General features: G+C 50.0%; 1 protein-coding gene across 13 annotated transcripts in view; it reads left to right on the forward strand.

The window, feature by feature from the left end:
- The window catches only part of ZFYVE27 (zinc finger FYVE-type containing 27), a 30,646-nt gene that overhangs the window by 1,166 nt on the left and 8,034 nt on the right, over positions 1–21,446 (forward strand). Inside the window, exons 2-14 of one of the 13 annotated variants that reach the window (XM_027592239.2) lie at positions 298–495; positions 4,274–4,344; positions 5,815–6,001; positions 8,352–8,447; positions 8,765–8,877; positions 9,255–9,323; positions 9,624–9,763; positions 10,352–10,423; positions 11,805–11,825; positions 11,989–12,133; positions 16,940–16,986; positions 17,291–17,372; positions 18,378–19,981. In XM_027592239.2, coding sequence (XP_027448040.2) covers positions 299–495; positions 4,274–4,344; positions 5,815–6,001; positions 8,352–8,447; positions 8,765–8,877; positions 9,255–9,323; positions 9,624–9,763; positions 10,352–10,423; positions 11,805–11,825; positions 11,989–12,133; positions 16,940–16,986; positions 17,291–17,372; positions 18,378–18,442 — 1,305 coding nt within the window. In that variant the 5' untranslated portion in view covers position 298 and the 3' untranslated portion in view covers positions 18,443–19,981. The other 12 variants (XM_027592214.2, XM_027592248.2, XM_027592267.2 and 9 more) reach the window with 12 other exon arrangements.

Below are 21,446 nucleotides of genomic sequence, written 5' to 3' on the forward strand. Positions count from 1 at the left end.
TCTCTTTAGACACCAGGCTGCCTCTTCCCAGCAGCCATGTGCGCTTGGTCTTTATGGTTTATACTCTTGATAGGTCTGTGGGGAAAAGAACATTAGTTGGAGAGTCAGAAGAGCAGGATTTTATATCTGGGCAATTCACTTCACCCTGCTGAACGTTTTTCCTCTGTGAAATGGGTATTCTACCTGTAACCCTTCCTACCTCACAGGTTTATTATAGGCACCACATAGACTAATGTAAGTAGAAGTGTGTTGGGGATTGGAAGTGCAATCAAATGTCAGGAATTATTATGGTTGCAGGATGCAGACATCAGAGCGTGAGGGGAGTGGGCCAGAGGTGAGCCCCAGCGTGATGCCTGAGGTTCCCCTGGAGTCTCCACCTGCCCCTACCAGGTCCCCGGCATTTGATCTTTTCAACTTGGTTCTGTCCTACAAGAGGCTGGAGATCTACCTGGAACCCCTGAAGGATGCAGGTGACGGTGTCCGGTACTTGCTCAGGTAACAGACTTTGTAGAGTTGCTCTGACCAGCTAGACCTTCTGCTTTCCTGCTCCATAGTTGTGCTGGCCACTTAGGCAGTTGCTGGGCTGTCCTTTCTGCCCTCGTGAGGAGTGGTTCTGGGAGGTCCTTTGGTTCCCTGGGCTTATTCCAGACCTACCCCAGGAGAGCTAGGCCTTGGGAACCAGATGGTCTTTCACCAGAGTTTCTTCTTTGTCATTCAGTAAGCTCATACATACCTCAGGACTGCTAATTAGCCTTGAACATCGGGCCTTCTAAATTTTAAAGGAGTTTTTTTTTTTTTTTTCCTTCTCTATCAGTATTAGCATAATTAATATTAAAATTAGGATGTAAATTTGAACATAAGTTAAATACAAGTACCTGTGAATAAGCAGGTACCCTTTTCACTAATCTTTTAGGATTATGGAGCTCAAAATTTTTTGTTATTTTGCTTTGATTTTCATCCTCCATATAATTTCTTTTTTCCCTTTTCAGGTCACTTTATTTCTTATCTTAAAGAATTTTAAGGACAGATATATGCTATTCACTCCCTAAATACTTCAGTTTATTTCTAAATAATAAGGACTTTTTTTTTAATGAGAAAAAGCAACATCACACCTAACAAAGTTAATAATTTCTTGATATCATCTTATACCCAGTTCATATTCAGATTTCCCCAGTTGTCCCAAGAATGTCATGTTTTGGTCAAATCAGATTGCAATCCAGGACTGTGCATTTTATTTGGTTATAACGTCCCTTGAGTCTTCTCAATCTAAAATAGTTTCTTTTTCATGGTACTGACTTGCTGGAGACGGAGCTGACAGTCCTGGAGAATTTCCTACTTAGATTTGTCTGGTTGCTTCCTCATGGTGCAAATTGGAAATTAGATTTAAAGGTTGGATCAAATTCAAGTGAAACTCCCTCCCCCCACAAAGGTCATGTGTTCCTAATATTGGGAGCCACGTAAAACCTGGTTGTCCTACAGAGCAGACATTCATAACCTGGAGCTTGTGAGTGGGGCTTTAGGGCTCACTGAACCTCTTGAAACTACACGTAAACCTTTGTATGTACACGCATGTGTATTTCTAAGGGGGAAGCTTCTAGTTTTCATCAGATTCCCATAAAACTTTCCAGTCCTCTGAGAGAGGCAGGAGGCAGGGTAAGTGGAGTTGGGTTAACCTCTAAGTGCTATTGAATATTCATTCTTACCTCAGTCTGGAAATAGTGGGAGGTTTATTTTTTACTCCCTGAACAATGCCTTAAATTTTTCTTGTTCACCTCAGAACCCCTTTAATTTATGGCATTAGCCCTAGAAGTGAGTGGGTTTGTATTCCATAGCAATGTTCTTATCATTAGATCACTGTCCCCTTGGTGCAAGGGTTAGGGGAGATGATGGTATGAGGGACTTGCTTTATAATCTCACCATGACCATCCAGCTGAAATGAATTTTAGTCTTCGGGTTTTCTGCTGTGCACACATGCAGGTGTGTGAATATGTTTGTGTGTTTTACCCTTTTGTGGCAAAGCACAAAAGTTAAATGCAGCCTGCCTTTCACCTTTTCCACCACTGGTCTCTTAGTGTTTCTTGGCACTCATATGTTAGGGTTTTTCCATTTTATGAAATTAGAAATCTGAGGATGTGGTGGGATTGACTAAAACTGGATGGAGGGGGAGCAGCATTTGGCCTAAAGAGCCCCCAGGAGCTTGTGGTTCTGTGCCACTGGGAGACAGAGCACTGGTCTGTGAAAATGGCTGTCAGATTAGTTTGTGCTTTTGATTGTTCTTTTCTTAGTAAAGAGGATTTGACTTTCAAGAGGGACCTAATCTTGAGCTCTGTCTGTTAGGTCTGAAGCCTAGAGGTGCATTAGATTTTTAAAAGACACCTCTCTTCTGGGATCAGCTACCCTAGTAGGTGGATTTCTATGACTGAAGTGTCAGTAAAGATATGAGAAAGAATGGGGAGGTTTTACAGTGAAAGTGACTTCAGTGGCTGTATGATGTTTTTATTTCTGAAGTGGGATTGTCCTTAGACCAGACTTTTAATTTGCTCTTATGCTTGTAGCTGCCACTAGCTGGTTCTGCGGCCTAATTAGGGTGGCACAGTGGGGAATGCTGGGTTTTCAGAGAAAGGCAGACAGGTCATTTCATTCCCTTACTCATAACTTTCATGAAAAAATAGAAGCAGGGGCACCTGGATGGCTCAGTCGGTTAAGTGTCTGACTCTTGATTTCAGCTCAGGTCATGATCTCAGAGTTGTGAGATCAAGCCCTGTGTTGGCTCTGTGCTCAGCGGGGCATCTGCTTGAGATTCTCCCTTTCCCTCTCCCTCTGCCCTTCCACTACCCCCCCTTTCCCCACAAAAGAATAAAAGCACATAATTTAGTGAACTTCATTTAGCAACTGAAATACCTCAATCACAGCAAAAGAAAATACATTGGGGGTGCCTGGGTGGCTCATTTGTTGGGCATCTGCCTTTGGCTCGGGTCATGATCCCAGGGTCCTGGGATTGAGCCCCACATTGGGCTCCCCGCTCAGCGGGAAGCCTGCTTCTCCCTCTCCCACTCCCCCTGCTTGTGTTCCCTCTCTTGCTGTGTCTCTATCAAATAAATAATAAAATAAAATCTTAAAATACATTAGGTTCTGAATACATTGCTTGCCAGCAGCTTGCCTGTTTTTCTCTTTGACTCTCCCTCAGTTGACTGACCTTATAGATGCTATACTGCTGTTAAGTTTTTTATTTATTTAATTTTAAAGATTTTATTTATTTTACAGAGCGAGAGACAGCGAGAGAGGGAACACAAGCAGGGGGAGTGGGAGAGGGAGAAGCAGGCTTCCCACTGAGCAGGGAGCCTGATGCGGGGCTTGATCCTAGGACCCTGGGATCATGACCTGAGCTGAAGGCAGACGCTTAATGACTGAGCCACCCAGGCGCCCCTACACTGCTGTTTAGACTGTAGGCGTCCATGCTTTCAATGTTACATCTGTGCTCCTTTTCCCCTATTAAATGTCCTTTATCAGGGACGAAGCCAGCAGAATTTGATTGTCCTCAGCAACTCAAGTCTCTGGTCTTCTTTCTTTCCTCTTTGGGGCCTTCTGCGCTGCTATTTGGTGGTGGTGGTGGGGGGCTGGGTCTGCATGTGCTTCCGGCTGTTCCAGTTCACTTAGGGCATGTCTGCTGAAAGAATGCTATACCCCGGTTTTAGTTTCTTTTTTGATATATTAAAACAAAATCTTCATTATTTTTTCTCCTTTTGGATTAACATATGTTAAAGTCTCAAAATTTCAGAAATCAGAGAAAGTCACAAATGCGGTCACAGAAATCCTTCACGGTTTGTTCTCTTGATTTCTGTATTAGATGAATCTTGCATAGTGAGTATATGTTCCTGTGAAATTGTAAAAAAGAATAAGGGAAAATTTTAAAGAAGAAAATTCGTCATTGTTACCTCTTAAAGAGACCAGAACCTTACAAAACATGGTTAAACAGTATTAACTGGGTTTCTTAACAGATATTTTATAAATTCTTCTCCTTCTGGGAGAAGGTTCCACAGGTCTAGTTCTGAGAGGATACCTTTTCTTATCCCGGGGCCTAATGTGTGACCTTAACTCCTCTCCCAGTTGCCTATGTAAGAGGCCCACTTTTCATTTCTCCTTGACCCTCTGAACTCCAGGCCCCCTCCTCTTGGTCCTGGTTTTGATGATCCACCTGTGATGGTTGTCTCCTCCCCCGACCCCAACTGGAGGAGTGGCCATCTTTAGTGACCAGGACTTTCTTGTGTTGTAGGTGGCAGATGCCTTTGTGTTCCTTGCTGACCTGCCTGGGCCTCAACATCTTGTTCCTCACTTTGAATGAGGGTAAGAACTGATTCCAGGGGCGGGGGGTTTTTGAGAATGGATGTGGGAAGGAATTCCCAGAAGTGGCCGCTTGTCTTGCCATGGAGTTGGCCTCCATGTCTGCTTGATGTCAGAAAACCGGCTCTGGAGAGACACACTCTGGGCTAGAATCCTGGGTGGGTTGTTGAGGTGGCAGGTTCTTTAACCTGTTTGTTAAGGCCTAATTTTCCTCATCTCTAAAGGGAGGATAATAATAGTGCTCTCCTCAGAGAGTAGTTGTGAGGAACGAGGTAGCCTGTCTATAACATTTAGCACGGTGCCTGACATGGAGTAAGCAGCCAATGTATTGTAGCTATCATTAGTTTCCTTCTTGACTGAATACTGGTGGTGTGACCTTTTTCCATTTTGATTTCCAAGCTGATTCTGGGGTCAGTGGGGGCATGACATGGGGTGAAGGTGCCAGGAAGGTGAATGGTTAAGAGATTTTTGCCACATATGTTGATTTTCTCTGGCTCAGCAGGTGAGCCTGGAGGGGGCTGCTGGGCAGTCACCAGCTCTGAGGGGTCTGTGGCATGAAGCCTTTGAGGTAGATGTGTGGACAGGTGGATGGCTCTAGAGATCTTAGGTAGTGATGTCTCCTGGGGACCTTTTGTGACGAGATATACCAGGACCCAGCCCCTTTCCTGTTTGAACTGACAGGTAGCTACAGAAAAAGCTGAACCCCTGGGGGGAGATGTGTGAAAGGCCTGAGACAGAATGTTCTGAGGAGTGGGGTCCTTTATTCATGTATTCATTCTTCTATCAAACTTGCATTTCTCAAGTGTCTCCTTTATTTCCTACAGAGATATGGATTCAGTGGGTTGAAAATAAACCCGGTTTTCACATAAGACCTCATTTTCTGTTTCTCCTATGACAGATATTTAACTAGCATTTAATCTGTGCCCAGTGCTCTGTTAGCTTGCTTTGGGGGTACCGTGCTACATGGAAGAAGATCCTTTGGATTTTCTCTCAGCCTCCCCGTTTCTCAGTTCACAGTGGTCTGTCTGTGGTATTCTAAAAGCCAAAGGAAAGGCTTCCAGTCTGCTCCAGTGGCCCAGAGGTCAGAGTGTCAGTCACGGGGATCTCCTAGCGGCCAGACTCCAGGCACGAGCCACCTACTGTGTGCTAGCATAGGTTTGTTAATATTAAAAAAAAAAATGGGTCTGGGGCTATAGTAGTAATCAAACGGATAAAGTTTCAGCCTTCAAGAGCCTATGTTTGTAGAGGAGACAACAACTATGCCTATAATCAGTCATGTGATAAATTCTGTGAGGAGAAAATAAAGCTGAGTTAAAGGGTTGGAGAGTGAGCAGGGGAGATACTCTTTCACCCAAGGTGATCAGGGAAGGCCTTTTGGACAGAGCCCTGGAGGAGGCGAGCATGTGGGTATCTGGTGGGCAGAGGCTCCTGGTCCTTGCTCCTCATTTACCTGCAGTGTTATTGATCCCATAGGTGCATGGTACTCGGTGGGTGCCCTGATGATTTCAGTGCCTGCCCTTCTGGGCTACCTTCAGGAGGTTTGCCGGCCACGGCTGCCTGAGTCTGAGTTGATGCGGAGGAAGTATCACAGCGTGAGGCAGGAGGACCTCCAGAAAGTTCGCCTGTCTCGCCCCGAGGCTGTGGCTGAGGTGAAGAGCTTGTGAGTATGGAAGGGGCCAGGGAGGTGGGACATGGTCACAGTAATAGTGGCCATCACACTGAGTGCTTGCTTTGTGTGAGGCGTTGTATAAGGGAAACCACAGATGTTCTTCCCTTTGATCTTTTGAACAGCTCTGGGAGGTAACTACTGTTACTATCCTCCATTTATGGTTGAAGATAAAGGCTTACACAGCGGAAAGGTGACCAAGCTGGGATAAGAATCCAGATCTAGCTGATTTCACAACTTGTGTTCTTTCCACTAGAGAGACAGTTTAGGGTCTTGACCGAGCGCAGGCACACGTGAGCCGCGGCCAGGGTTCAAATCCCAGCCCTCCGTTTACTTGCTCTGTGGCATTGGGTGGGTTGCTCAGCCTCCCTGTGCCTCAGGTTCCTCACCTGTTAAATGGCATAATAGTAGACTTACCTCATAGGTGGTTGTGAAGACTGAATGAGTGTCTGGTACCCAGGAAGTGTCCAGTAAAGGTTAGTCACCATCACTACGCTATCGAGAAGCTTCCTAAGTGTGACAGAGCTGGTACTTCCGAAGAGCCACATTAAGACCGTTGAATAACGTTAACCATAGCATCTGCAAAGCTTCAAAAGAAAGTTACAAATGGAGGCCTGAGCCTGGCCCCCGTCTGACTCAGTTTTCTGGAGTGGGGTCTGGGTATCCCCCCCTTTTTTAATGACTTTAAACTCAAATGGGAGTTGCAAGAATAATACAGAGGAATTCCCATAGGCCCTTTACCCAGCTAGAACAATTATTAACATTTGCCACATTGGCTTCATCTGTTGCTCTTCACTTGCATGTTATTTTTTTTCTTACTGAACCATTTGAAAGTAAGTTGCAAACATCATGCATTTTTACCCCAAATACTTCTTTCCTAAGAACAAGGATGTTCTCTTATATATTCATAATCGTATAATCAAAATTAGAAAATTTTACATGGCTAATATTAGCATTCCTGCAGTTATCTAATATATAGTTCATAATCAAATTTTACCAGTGGTATTAGCAAGGTCTTTATATAAATTTTCCCTCCTCCAGAATCCAGTCCCGAGTCATATGTTACACTTAGTTTTTTATGTCTTCTTAGTCTCCTGTAACCTGGAATACTTCCTTAGTCTTTGTTTCTCATGACCTTGACACTTTTAAATAGGATGAGCTTATTATTTGTAGAATTTCCCTCAATTTGGGGTTGTCTCCTTATGATTAGATTGCATTTTTGCAGGAGTATGACAAGCATTGTGTTGTTGTCAGTGTATCATATCGAGGTACATGATGTCAGTCTGTCCCATTAGGGGAGATTCTAACTTTGATCATTTGGTTAAGGTTTCTCTACTCTAAAATGACCATTGCTGGGTCTTATCTTTATCACTTTATTACTGTGATAGTTGTGAAGGTGATTTTCTAATTGGCATTGTTAGCTAGCATCTGCTCTAAGAAAGAGCTCTTCCATCTTATCAGTATGAACTCAAGATTCTTAATTTTATTTAATGGGTTGTAATCCATTACTGTCATTATTTTGATCTCATTGTCCTAGGTTTGGCAGTAGGAGCTCTTTTGAACTGGCTCCTGTGTTCTTTTGATATATCCCCATTATTTTTTTTTTAAGATTGATTTATTAGTGTGTGAGCACACGCGCATGGGGGTGGGAGGGTGGGGGTGGAGGGGCAGAGGGAGAGAGACTCTTAAGCAGACTTCCCGCTGAGCACGGAGCCTGATGTGGGGCTTGATCCCACAACCCCGAGATCATGACCTGAGCCAAAATCAAGGGTTGGATGCGCTACCGACTGAGCCGCCCGTCATCTCTGAGTGCATATGATACTCAGATTCATCTTATGCTTGCACTGCTCCCGCTCTGGAATCAGCCATTTCTCCATGGAGCCCTTCAGAAACCAAGATCTGGGTGCAGCATGCATTCATTGTTTCTGGGGGTGCATCCATTAAAAAAACTCTCCAAGTGGGTCTGCCTTACACCCCAGGTGAAGACACAGTGATCTCTATCCTGCCATTTATCCTGCAGCTGCAGTGTGTCTGTGAGGGGGGGCTACCCTGCTCCTCATTTTACCTTGGCCCTGGGAAAGTTAAGCAGCTGGCCCGACATCAACAGCTAGGAAGAGACCCAGGCGGGAACATTTGTCTTTTGTGCATCTCTGTAGGGGTTCTGAAAGGGGGACTGAAATGTACGCAGGTTCTCCTGAGCTCTCCGGCCCCTCCCATGGGTTCGAAGAGACCAGCTGTCCCTGGCTAGCTGTGCCCGTGAAGTCCTAGGCTCTGTGGCCCCAAGCTCTGGCAGGCCCGTGGGTGTGCGGCTCACGGAAGGCCCCCCCCACCCCTGTGCCCACAGCCTGATCCAGCTGGAGGCCTTCCTGAGCTGCCTGTGCCGCATCTGTGAAGCTGCCTACCGGGTGCTGCGCTGGGAGAACCCTGCCACGTCCTCGCAGTGAGTGGCCCCTGGTCCTCCCCACCGCTGCCCTGCAGGGCTTTGCTCAGGGGAGGAGAGCCTCTGAGGCTCTTGTGTGCAGACCTGCACGTGAACTTGTGGGCTGGGATGTATGGCTTTTGTTTAGACACCTTTTAGGTGTGGGAACAATATTTTAATAGTAGAAACATAACTCACCGTGTAAGCTCTCACCCACTTGTTTGATTAGCAGATGTCATGTTTATTAAGTGTGCCCGTTGCCATGTGGCTGTGCTCCAGAGTGGTTTCCTTCTAATCGCAGGAATTTCTGATGCTGTGGTTCCTCTCTGTCAATGCAGGTTCTATGGGGCTCTTCTGGGCACGGTTTGCATGCTGTATCTGCTGCCCCTGTGCTGGGTCCTTGCCCTTTTAAACAGCACACTCTTTCTGGGGAATGTGGAGTTCTTCCGAGGTAAGCCGTGGACAGCTCGGCAGAGATGGGGCCCAGGCTCTGGGGGGGCTAGGTGAGGCTCCCCCGCTTGTCTGTCTCTACAGCTAATCATCCGTTTGCTCTGCATTCCACAAGGGGGCAGCACCACACCAGGGTAGTTTCTGGGAGGGCTCCTGGGCTTTGCATCTGAGACGTCAGGGGGGATCCAGGGGAGGCTGCTTCGGTCAGGGTCCCTTTCCCATCCCGAGGCAGGTGAATCCCTGCTTATGTGATGTGGTGGCTTCTGGGAGATGAGGGAGGGATGTTTTCCCAGTGCTGCCACCCGCCTCCTGGGACGCAGCCACCTGGAGTAGCTGCTACTTCTCTTTGTGATCCTGGACTTCTCATCTGCCGTCTAGCTTCTAAAGCCGTGAGGCAATCTGGAGAGGCCCTGAGCCACAGAAACCTGGGCTTCTACATATGTTTGGGTGATTGCTATATTTGTTTTCCTCCCTGTAGTTGGATAATTAGTTACAGAAGCTATAATTCGTGGAGCGCTTACTACATTTAATCTCTCTATAACAATCACATGGGGTGGAGGGGTAGGATCTCTGTTTTGCTTATGAGGCTTAGGTTAGGTGATCTGTTCAGAGTTAGGAGGGTGACTTTCTTGCAGCAGAGAGTGGGCTGCTGGTGGAAGAGGCCAGCCACCTGTAGAAGGGGGTACGCCCAGAGCACCACTCATTCCATCCTGTTTCTGCCTCCCGCTCTGTTCTTGCCCTGGGTAGTGGTGTCTGAGTACAGGGTATGTCTGCAGCGGCGGCTGAAGCCCAAGCAGAAAGACAGCGTCTTTGAGAGCCCATCACTGCTGGAGGCTGGGGGAAAGTCTGCTCTGCCGGACTGCACGCCTGCACCCACGCCCACAGAGGTGAGTGCCCCGCACCATCAGGGCAGAGTCTCCTGTGGGCAGGTTGTGGGGCCTTCTAGTTCCCAGCTTGTTCATGCCACAGAGCTCCTGGCCTCTTTACAGTTCCTGCTGCTTCCCTGGTCTCCTCTTTTTTGAAATGTTTAATAATAATAATTGTAATGATAACAGCTACTGTGTGCTTTGTTGAATGGTGACTCCGCTATTCTAAGTACTTTATAGATATTAACCCTGTGAGGTGTAGGTTGCTTCTGAGAATGAGAGGGTTCTCTTCTGCAGAGGAGAAGGCTGAGGCACAGAGTTCTTGTGCCAGGGTGGTGGGGCCAGGACTCAGACCAGGCCCTGTGGTTCTAGCACCTGTGCTGCGCAACCGCCATAGGGCCATCTCTGGTCTTGGGCCCGTTTCCCTGTCTCTGCTAGGTCAGAGAGTGCCCTCCTTCGTGTGACTTCTTTCTTGCATCTGTGCCATCTCCTCTGGGGCAGGAATGGGTGTTTTAGGGAACCTGGATGTTTGCTCCAGGAAGCTGGTGGCCTCTACCTTAGAGGGCAGGGCTGCCCTCCCTCTCCTTCTGTAATAGTCTCTCTTCCCAGGACCTCACGCCTGGCAGTGTGGAGGAAGCCGAGGAGGCTGAGCCCGATGAGGAGTTTAAAGATGCGATTGAGGTGGGTGGCCCTTCCCCACCACCCTCTACTGATCAGGCCAGAAGTGTGGTCTGGGAGCCAGGTGGTTTCTCACATCCCAAGTCTAGGTTTTTCAGTTCTCTTTATCCAAATGAGCAGTCAGAACTAGTGAGCTAGAGCTCACTGGATGAAAGGGTGCCTCTGAACTTCTGCCCATTCTGTGACTGACCTACTCATCTGTCATGCATGCTCAGGGGTGGGATGGCTCTGGAAGCCTCTGGGAAGCACCCTGTGTTGGGGGGTGGATCATTTACCACCTAGGCTGGAGACTCTGGGCTTGGTGCCTTGGATGTGGGGGAGGCAGATTTGGGGGAAGGCACTGTCCCGGGTCTCTCACTGCTCTTACGCAGAATGAGGTCTGAAAGATGTCTCTTTGGGGGGCAGGGAGGGGAAGTTGGAGAAAGCGGTTGTAGGCCAAGGACTAGGTCAAGGAGTCCTCCTGATTTTAAGACAGTGATTCAAACTGGTAGTTTACAGAAGCATTTTATTTGGCATCCAAGACTTAAAGACATTTACAAATGGAGAGATTTCAATGACAAGTCTGGATTTTTAGTTCCTCTGAAAAATCAGCAGCTCTGGTGGCCCCGAGTGTGCAGTGGTCAGTGTAGCTGAGGAGTGACTGTCCCCTTTAGAAAAGTCACCTAGTCCCCACCCCTGCCCCCACCCTCCTTGTCCCTGGTCCCTGAGTCCTAGTGTGGTGGCTCTTGTCACAGCTGTGCTGTTGCATTTCCATATAGCAGGAAGTCATTTCTCCGTCTCTTTGTAAAGGGGGACATTGAGGTATAAGAAAGGGCCTTGTGCGTTGCCTGTGATTTACCCTAGCCCATTTCACTCTCGCCTCCGCCTCGTCTACGTCTGCATTTGCATTTTCAACTGCTTAAAGTTTTCGCCCAGACTTGAATACACGACTGCAGATTGTGCATCTTGGTGCTGGGGGTGTAGGGAGTGTATACACCAGGGCTTTCGGGCTCTTTGGTTCCTAACCCACAGTAGTGACCACATTTTACATCTTGGACTAGTTCACACTTAACGTCTGTAAAATGTGTAAAACTTAAATGAAGCAAAAGTTTTCTGAAAATACATTCTGAGGAATATTTTGTGTTCTCTTCTATTGAAGTAATGAGCAACTTTTAATGCATTATTTCACCCAGTTTGAGAAGCCGTAGTACCCAGCTTCTCTCAAGCCGATTTGTCGCTGGGCTCCTTCTCTGGGGCCTCTGTGAACGTCACCCTCTGTGGCGTGCTCAGATAACTCACAGCGGCGCTCCCGTGTTCCCTTTTGCCCGGGGCTCTTCCGGCGGCATCCTTCTTCTTGCCATCTCTCTCTGTTTTCTCTCCTTCTCCCGCGCACCTTGGGAGGCAGGAGACACACTTGGTGGTGCTGGTAAGTAGGAGCCTTGGGGAGGCAGGCAGGGGCCGGGCAGGGGGAGGGTGACTGAGCTGGCTGTCCCCGTGCCTCGTGGGGTCGGCCGTGCTGGGGACCTCTGCACATGGCTCCTGGAGCCCTGCTTCGAGGTGGGCAGGATTGGAAGGAGCTGTTCCCACAGGAGGATGATGAAGGTGCCCCGTGCCCAGCAGAAGACGAGCTGGTTCTGCAGGACAACGGGTTCCTGAGCAAGAATGAGGTGCTGCGCAGCAAGGTGTCACGGCTCACGGAGCGGCTCCGCAAACGCTACCCTACCAACAACTTCGGTATGGCCAAGGCTGAGGAATGGGGGCGGTGTGGGCACCATGGGGCCAGAGTTTTGGAATTGTGGCTACTGGTTTGTGATGAGAGCAAGGAGTAAAGCTATGTTCACGGGCCCCAGGGAAGGTAGCGGACACACAATGGGACTGCCGGGGAGTGAGCGTGGGTTCCTTCTTGAACGTTAACTTGTGGGAAGTTGAGGCATTCTGTTCCAGGAACGCCACTTCAGGACTGTAGAGAGATGTAATCCTGAGGCAGAGGCTCAGAAGGCAGTGTGGCATGATGGCTGAGAACAGAATGTAGCGTCTGACTGCCTGGTGTAAATCCCAGCTTTGCTGGCTGTCCTTGAACAAATGATGTAACCTCTCTGTGCCTCAGTTTCCCCTTCTAAAAAAGGGCAGTAATAACAGTTCTTACCTCACAGGGTTCTTCAAGGTCTCTAACGAGGTGATGTTTATTAAGTGGTAGCAGTGCTGGCTGGGTCACAGTAAGTGCTTAATAAGGGGTGCTGTTAACATGAGGCGTCCTGGTCCATCCTGCAGGTGCCTAGCAGCTTGTCTGGATCTTCTCTACCCAGGTTGAAACAACTTGAAGCAAAAAGTATCTTCCTCTGCACACGATAGAACCCTGAGGTCCCTTCTCCTCAGCCAAGTTCATGGACTGGCCAGTCCTTATTTTCCTGGGAGGGGGTGGGGGTGGATCAAGGAAGGCAGCTTTGGAGAAGGGTAGACCTGACTCTTGGCATGGTGGGAAACCTGTCTCAGACCAGGAGAGCGGTTGCTGAGCCAGATAGGGTTCTGGCTGAAGAGGGCAGGTGACTTGGGAGTCATGCTGGTTTTGAGGAAGAGCCTTGTTTCTGCTTGGAGTCAGCTGCCAGGAGGAGGAGGTGGCTATACTGTGTGTTCTGGTTGGATTGAATTCTAGGCTCTGCACCCTGGGAGAAGCCCTGGGGTTCGTTTGAGGCATTTGACCCAGGGCATCCAGGGGCCTGCCTTCCTGCCCCTGTAGCACACAGGGCAGTTGTTTTTCAGGATTCAAGGTCCTGGACATGCAGTTTCTTTCTGCTCTGTGAGTATGCCCCAGTCATTTCGAGTTCCCCTTTATTCGTGATGATCACTGACTTCTCTGGGGGCACTGTGTTCAGTGCACTTGCATGTACACGGTCTCATCTAGTCCGTATGGTAGATGTGATAGGGACAGGCGGTTCTTAGGGGCTTAGTAGCAGCTGGGTTCCAGAAGTCCCAAGTGACACTATGTAAGAATTAGTACTCTTGCTCTAGCGTGTGATTCATTTGTCAGTATGAATTTTAAGTAAAGACCTTTAGATGTTTTCATTTGCAGGTGAGTAACCTCAGGTGAGAAAAGTGATTTGCCCCATGTCTTTAGCCAGTAAATGGTTGAGCTGTGACTCAAATCCAGGCCATCTGATCTGGCTCCTGTGTTCTTGTGTTTTTTCTCACTCAACATGCTCCCTTTTTGCCTTAGTGTCTGAAGTCCTCTGGCTTTATGTCTGTCTTATTTCAGTATTTGGTTTTTGGCTCAGGTAATCCCGGCCAGGATGGGTGAAGGCCTTTGAGTTTCACATGAGGCTGGCAAGGGCAGAAAATGCTGCTTTTTTCTAAGCCTCTCTTAATTCCTGTTCTTTAAGACTGCTCGCGGTCTTCTCCTTGAGATGTTCTCAAGCTTCTTGCTGTGAGGGCAGGTACAGCAGCTCTGCTCCTTGGTCTGGCTCCTGCAGGCCAGGGTGAGGTGAGCAGTTTTCGGGGCCACTCCATTCCGGCTGCCGGTGGAGGATGGGGATGCATGGGACAAATGAGGACAGGCGGCTCAGGGGCTTCTATGTGGCCCCGTTCTGTCCTGGAGGCTCTTTGACCATTACCCTGGCAGGGGCCCTGCAGTCTTAGGTTCTTTCCTGCTCCTGTGGCATCATCACATGGTGAGTCAGGCCTTTTGCTGAGGATGGGGCAGGGAGAGTCAGAAGATTTTGGAAGGGAACAGGGCTGCTCTCCTCCATCTACCTGTCTTGAGCTGGTGTCAGCATCCTAAGCCCTCCCAGGCCCAGGCTTGTGCTTGGGTACATGTTGGTTTCACTAGACCACATGGCTGCCCTGGGATGCTTGGCCCTGACATTCCATCCTGGAGTTGGGCCTGAGTGTCAGTCTTTGAGTGGCTCCAATCCACTGCCCCATGCCCCTTGTCCCCTTTGTTAAGGAGAAGCAGAAGTGGGTTGCTTTTTTTTTTTTTTCTTTTAAAGATTTATTTATTGGGGCACCTGGGTGGCTCAGTGGGTTAAATGTCTGCCTTCAGCTCAGGTCATGATCTCAGGGTCCTGGGATCGAGCCCTGCATCGGGCTCCCTGCTTGGTGGGGAGTCTGCTTCTCCCTCTCCCTCTGCCTACCCCATCCCCACTCATGTTCTGTCACTCTCAAATAAATAAATGAAATCTTTTTTTTTTTTAAAGATTTTATTTATTTGAGAGAGAGAGAATGAGAGAGAGAGAAAGCACATGAGAGGGGGGAGGGTCAGAGGGAGAAGCAGACTCCCTGCTGGGCAGGGAGCCCGATGCAGGACTTGATCCAGGGACTCCAGGATCATGACCTGAGCCAAAGGCAGTTGCTTAACCAACTGAGCCACCCAGGCGCCCTAAATAAATAAAATCTTAAAAAAAAAAAAATTACTTCTTAGAGAGAGAGAGGCTCGATTTCACAACTTGTGAGATCATGATCCGAGCCTAAACCAAGAGTTGGACACTTAACCGTCTGAGCCACCCGGGTGCCCCGAAGTGGGTTGCTTTGCCCACATTCTTAGTGCGGGGGACAAAGTCTTGGAGTAGCCTGATTGCTGGTTTGGCATCAAGGCGGCAGTACCTGCTATGCTTTCCCCTCTCCTCTGCCAGGCCAGGAGCTACCTGGCAGCAATGGCATTCACCTCACGCACCTTGGCCTCAGGCTTCTTGCTCTATCTTGGGCAGGCCCGTCTTTCCTTGAACACAGGGAGTGTCCTGTAACAAGGGCTGCAGGCGTTTCTGGTGGAACAGAGGAAGAGACCACATGTGGCTGTCAATATAGCTCTGGGCCTTTGTGTGAAGGTGAGGCCCGGGGCTCTGTACCTGGCCACATAGGTGGTTCAAGAGGCCCAACAGTGCTTCCTGAAGCTGCTAATTGCTCTGGCCAGATCCCAGGATGCCTTTGGGCCCCAAGCTGTAGACATTTACTCCAGTAGCTTTATTATCCATTCTCAAGTGTTTTCAGGACCCAACTCAGCTTCCTTCTGGGCCCATAGCCCTGCGCTGGGCTCTGTAGCCCCTTTCGGGAGCACCTTCATGCTCACCGTGGACCCCCGGGCTTTTTCCCCTGGCTCAGTGGCCCCTGCTTGCATGGAGATTTCTGCCTCAGACCATAGTCTGTGTTCCTGGGCATAGCCCTTGGAACCTTCTTTGTTCTCTTCAGGGTTTGCTTTTGTTCCTGGAGCTTGGTGAAGCCATCAGGCACAGTGTGGCCTTTCCTCTCCTCAGGCCTCAGTTTGCCTCTGCTTTTTGGTTCCCTTCATTCACCTGCATGCGCCCCCTTCAGCAGACTGTGTCTTTGCTGCAGTCCATCTTTTCCGTCTGTAATTTTCCTGGAAGCACGGGTGGGTGGTGAGCATAGTGGCTTCTGAAGGAACCGTTGTTTCCCTCCCTCCCCGTCCTTCATCTCTTCTTACACCCCTTCACCTCCTCCCTTGCATTTGCTAAGCTGCTGTTGACTCCTCCAGCATGGTCCGGAAACTTGATCATCTCCTGTGTGGTGGTTTAGGTGGAGTCTGTCACGGCTCTGCCCTGCTCCGTCCTGCCCACCACTCAGTGTCTGTGCCCTTGCCCTGCATATCTTCTTGGAAGGTGCCTGGTTCTGAGCTCCTCTCCTGTTATCTTCAGATGACAGGAAGCAGGAGTCTGGGGTTCTAGGCATTTCTGAATTACCTGTGGGCAGACTATTTGTAAGGAGGCACTTAGGAAGGGGTCGTGTCAGGCAGGTTTCATCTGAGCTCATTGGAGCTGCCTTCTCTGAAGGATGCCTGTTATCAGGTCCCCCCCTAGCTTGGTGTGATTTCCAGGGAGCAGATTCTGCTGGATGCTTTTCGGTTTTGGCAGGACCTGCTGGTGGGGCCTCTGAGTCCTGGGAGGGCACACAGACCGGCAGCTATGTATGGTATGGAGACATGGATTCTCAGGGATCATGGGAATTTTCCTTTTTTTTTTTCCTTAAAGATTTTATTTATTTGAGAGAGAGCAAAAGCAAGAGAGATCACAGAGGGAGAGGGAGAAGCAGACTCCCTGCTAAGCAGAGAGTTGGATGTGGGGCTTGATCCCAGGACCCTGAGATCATGTCCTGAGCCTAAGGCAGATGTTTAACTGACTGAGCCACCCAGGTGCCCTGGGAATTTCCCTATTAGTTTGAGTCCCCTTCTGTCTCTGGATCTGGACTTTGCTCCCCCCTTTTTTCCCCCCAGAGATTTTATTTGAGAGTGAGAGCGAGAAATCATGAGAGATCACGAGCAGGGGGGAGGGGTAGAGGGAGAAGCAGACTCCCCACTGATCAGGGAGTCCTATGTGGGACTCGATCCCAGGACCCTGGGATCATGAGCTGAGCCGAAGGCAGATGCTTAACCAACTGAGCCCCCCAGGTGCCCTGGACTTTGCTCCCTTGCTCACTGCTCCCAGCCATGACTGGGCTGGGCTGGCATCCTGAGTGGTCCCATAGAAGAGCCAGGAACAGGTGAGAGTTCAGAGCCCTGGGCTAGCTCGAGGCTGAGCTGCTGCCTCTGTTTGTCAGGGAACTGTACGGGCTGCTCGGCCACCTTCTCAGTGCTGAAGAAGAGGGTAAGTCTCCTTGGGGGTGTGTTTGTGGGAACTTGGGATGAGGTGCAGGGCAGTAGTGGGGAGTCATTTGGCCATATTGGGCCTGGGGTCTGAGGTTTGCTCAGGTGAGCAGGGATCTGCTGTCCCTGTGCCCACACCTTCACTAGCCTTCCCACTGGATGTTGTGTGTGCTCTGTCCTGCCCCCACTTGGGCACCTCCCTATTCCCATGGTAGTCCCAGGTTCCTTGGGTGAGTCAGCTGATGGGAAGGTGGGGGGCTCCCGCTGTGGGCGATGCATCTGATATTGACCATGGCTCTTTGCAGCGGAGCTGCAGTAACTGTGGAAACAGCTTCTGCTCTCGGTGCTGTTCCTTCAAGGTGCCCAAGTCCTCCATGGGGGCCACAGGTGAGTGGTGCAGGTGGCCCAGGGTCAGGGCATTGGGAGGGCATGGCTGGTTCCTGCCTCCTCCAGGGGCTGCTGCAGCGTGGGAAGGGAGCAACGGGTCAGTGAGAAGGCAGGGGGACTCGGGATCCTGTCTGGCCTGGAGAAACATCTCCACTGTCCTTTAACAAACAAAACACTGAAGTATTTTATGCATGCAAAAGAATATATTTAATGTATCTGAATTATAAGACTTAGTAGTGAATATCTGTGGTTTCTTCACTGAGGTTAAAAAACAGAGCATTAGCACCCCAAGGCTCCCAGCACCACCCTGCCTTCCCCAGAGAAAACCACTGTGCTGAATTTTATTCTTTTTCTCATTAACTTGGTAATGCGTTTAACAAAATGAAAAATTTCTTTCATTCTATAAAACCTGTACACACTCATTGTAAACAAAACAAAAGATACAGATAAACAAGGGAAGGGCACCGTGTGCAAGATACATACGTATGCACATGCACGTTCTACGAGTAGTGGGAGCATGTTCTGCACACTGCCTATAACGTGCTGTAATCAGAAATTGAGGCTTTTTTTTTTGTTTTCTTTCTGGTCATGCAAGTAGCATATGCTTATTCTAGAAGATTTGGAGATCATTATATAAAGGAGGAAGAAAAAAGTAATCCTGTAATCTTACTACCTAGAGATAACCACTGTTAAAACATGCTGGAAAATTTTCTTCTGGTATTTTATTAAAAAGAATTTTTAGTGGTCTTTTGTTGGTACCAAAATAATTTCTAATGCAGAGCACCTGGGAGAGGCCTGCTGTTGGTAATGGTCACTCCTGCAGTCCCCAGTCCCCAAGGAAAGAGGAATCTGAGGGCAGGCTAGGGAGCTGGGTTAGCGAGGATGTGGGCTGGGTGGTGGGTGGCTTGTGTGGGGCTTTGGGAGTCGGGGAGGTGGTTGCAGTATTGGGGGCCATGAACCAAAGGGCATGAGGAAGTGTCTCACCAAGTTCTTCCTCCTTTTCAGCCCCCGAAGCCCAGAGAGAGACTGTGTTTGTGTGTGCCTCGTGTAACCAGACCTTGAGCAAGTGAGAAGAGGGGCTGGGGTCCAAAGTGGGCGTCGGTCCTTGGGGCCAGCAGCAGGCCTCACTTTCCTGTCCCTAGCCCCTTGTGGTGTGTGCTGGGCAAATGTGGCCTGAACGCTAGGTAGGCTTCCCCTTCCTATCCTTGCTGTCTCCAGCTGGGTTCTGGAGCTGCTCCCCACTCTTGTGGGTGGCTAGTAAGTGGCAGTTCTCAAAACCCAGAGGGGAGAGGAGCCCCTGGAGGGTCTGGCAGGTTTGCCCTCCTCTGCCCTGGGCTGAATTAGTGGACTCAGAGCTGGGCAGGGAATATAAACTAGAGAGCAGTAGTGAGCTAGGCCTGGTCTCTGTAGGGATCTCTGAGCATCAGGGTGTCTCTCCACACCTCACAATTCTAGGAGACCATGGATCAGAGATTGGGAGAAGAGATTCTTCCTTTGCTGGTTCCTGGGCCAGCCCCTTGGCCTCTGAGAGCCTTCAGAAGGGCTTGGGCATGGCATGACCCAACTCTGCTTTTTGAATGTCGCTTCAGGCATCAGCATCTCATTGTTTCTCCACCAGAGGTGTGGCCAGAGCTAACAAGACCAGAAGTCCTAGATCAGGGTTGAAGTTTCCATGTTCTCCCAGAGGACGACGTGTTTAGAAGGGCCTGTCAGAGTCCTTTAGTATTAAATGGAGCAAAACATAGGGAGCCCTAGCAGCTCAAAGGACATCAGGCTCACCTTGCAGAAACCTTGACTTGCAGAATCTCAGCCCACATATTACCCTGGTGACAGCTTCCCTGGGTAGATGCCAGGCATTCGGATCACTCTTACTCCTCCTGTTCAGAGCCACAGGCACCCCTCCTCTGGCCCAGAGCTATGATCCCCCTCCCTGGCCCCTTGTCCCATGAAGTGTGAGACAGGCAAGCAGAGCAGAGGTCCTGAAGCCCTTGACCCTTGAGGGCCTGGGAAGTGTAGGATCTCTCCGGGCTGTGTCCTAGATTCTGGTGCTCTTCCTCAGCAGGACAGTCTCACTTTAAGGTTAAGGCCATGGAGGTCCCCATCCTCTCTTCAGTAATTTTATGTTCACTCTGGACTCTTAGGGCACCAATGTCTCTTCCTAAGCCTTGAGCGGGCTCAGGCACCCTTTCTCTCCCCTGGAGCTACCCTGCCTTTTTGAAGTATTTATTTATTTATTGCATGGTTCCTGGGAACATGTGGCACAAGGAGTGGGATGGAGACAGCGGGGGGCTTCTCCTTTTCCAGGGTGCTTCCCTGGAGTCATGGGCTGGCGGGGACCCAGGACCCATAGGAGGCTGAGCAGGGATCCGAGGAGGCAGGCTGGGGAGACAAGGCCATCCCGGGCCAGCTTTCTGGGGCTAGTTAGGGCTGGGCAGCCAGGGGCCTGCAACAGGCCAGGGAGGTGCAAGGCCCTGGGGAACCAGGCAGGCCTAGGGCTCCTTTGTTAAGAGATGAGAGTTAAATACCCTGTGCTTTATTTACACTGGAGAGGAATGAAAAGGATCTCTGTGTATATGGAGAATTGTCAATAAAAAGGCCCTCAAGCTTCTGACGTTTTCGTCCTGGTCCTTGCACTAATCCTCTCTCTGAGGCTGGAGAGCCAGACTCACCAGCTCTGGCTGAGTTTGCAGGCCTGTGCGGTGCCTGCAGGACAGGGCTGGAGGGGGCGTGGAGGCTGCTGCGGGCGGCGGGGGGGGGGTGGGGGGGTGGTGCGGTCTGCCGGCGGGCGGGGAGGGTGGAGAGGAAAGCTGTGCCTTGTGCAGGTGGGGCTCAGTACATGTTTGTCAGATTGACTCGAGACTCCATCTTGTGACCGAATTGTGAGCAGTTGGGGTTAGGACCAGGACTTGTCAAACACTAAGCAATGCAGGCTTTAGAACGGAAAGATTTTAGCTAATCCTTCTTAGAAAGCAAAAAAGGATTGGCCCTCGGGAGGCTGAGAGGCAGCCAGAAGAGGACTGGCTGTGAGATGGGACAGATAAGCAGTTCTCTGAAAGCAGGGTTTGTGGGGTGTGTACTGGGTGCCAGGCACAGTGGTGAGTGCTTTACACGTGTCATTTTATGTAATCCTTATGATGGTCCTATGAGGTAGGCACTGTTCTCCCCATTTTATAGGTAAGGACATTGAGGCCAAAGGAAGTTGACCAGCAGCAGTGAAAGGTTTGGCATGGCACTTTGCAGACCAGAGCTGGCTATGAGCCGTGTCTTCCAGACGGAGGCCCATGGCAGTGAAGACTGCAGGAGAGACCCTGCGTCAGAGCTGAGGTTAGGTTGCAGCCATGTTCTCATGGCTCCATGCATGCGCATCTCACAGAGGCCGTGGCCTGGTCCAGGTTGGGATTCTGCCTAGCTCGGGAACTTCCCCTAGTATGGGGGAGCCCCAGCAGCTCCGAGGGGCCTTGAGAGGCAGGGAAGCAGCCAGGACCTTTTCCTGGCAGTTTTTACAGAAGACTGTGTTCACTTTAAAAAAGTAGCAAAGTGGCCTCAGCAGCCTGGGTCCAGAGGAGCGGTAAAGATGGTGGCAAGGGGAACAGCAGTGATGGCACAGGCCCAGGGCAGAGGCAGCTGGGGCTGCGCCTGTGCTTTTGTGGATGGTGTGTGTCATGGGTAGCTCATTTGGAAGGCTGCTCAGAGATCATCCCGGCCGGCGCCTCACTCCAGGAGGGACACCACATCTGTTTGAAGAGGTGTGTTCCCTACGGCATGAGAGGATAGGCCTTTCTCAGCAGGAGCGGCCTGTGTTAGCCAGGGAGAGTCTGCGGGCAGTAAGAAGTAGGCAGCGCTGTGGCCAGCCCCACACTTGGCCCACCTCTCCCGTCAGCGCAGCCATGCTGGAGCGAGTTGCCACAGGGGCATTGCCCCCAGGCCTTTCTGTGCTGCTTTCCTCTGTAAAATGGGTGTGATAGCGCTGTCTCCCTTAGAGGGCTGCCGTGAGGAGTAAGCGAGACCATCCACTCAAGGCATGGAGCACGGTGCCTGGAGCACAGGAAGTGCTCCCCAAAGGCCAGCCTGCTA

Source organism: Zalophus californianus, chromosome 15 (assembly GCF_009762305.2).
Source record: "Zalophus californianus isolate mZalCal1 chromosome 15, mZalCal1.pri.v2, whole genome shotgun sequence".
Classification (NCBI taxonomy): domain Eukaryota; kingdom Metazoa; phylum Chordata; class Mammalia; order Carnivora; family Otariidae; genus Zalophus; species Zalophus californianus.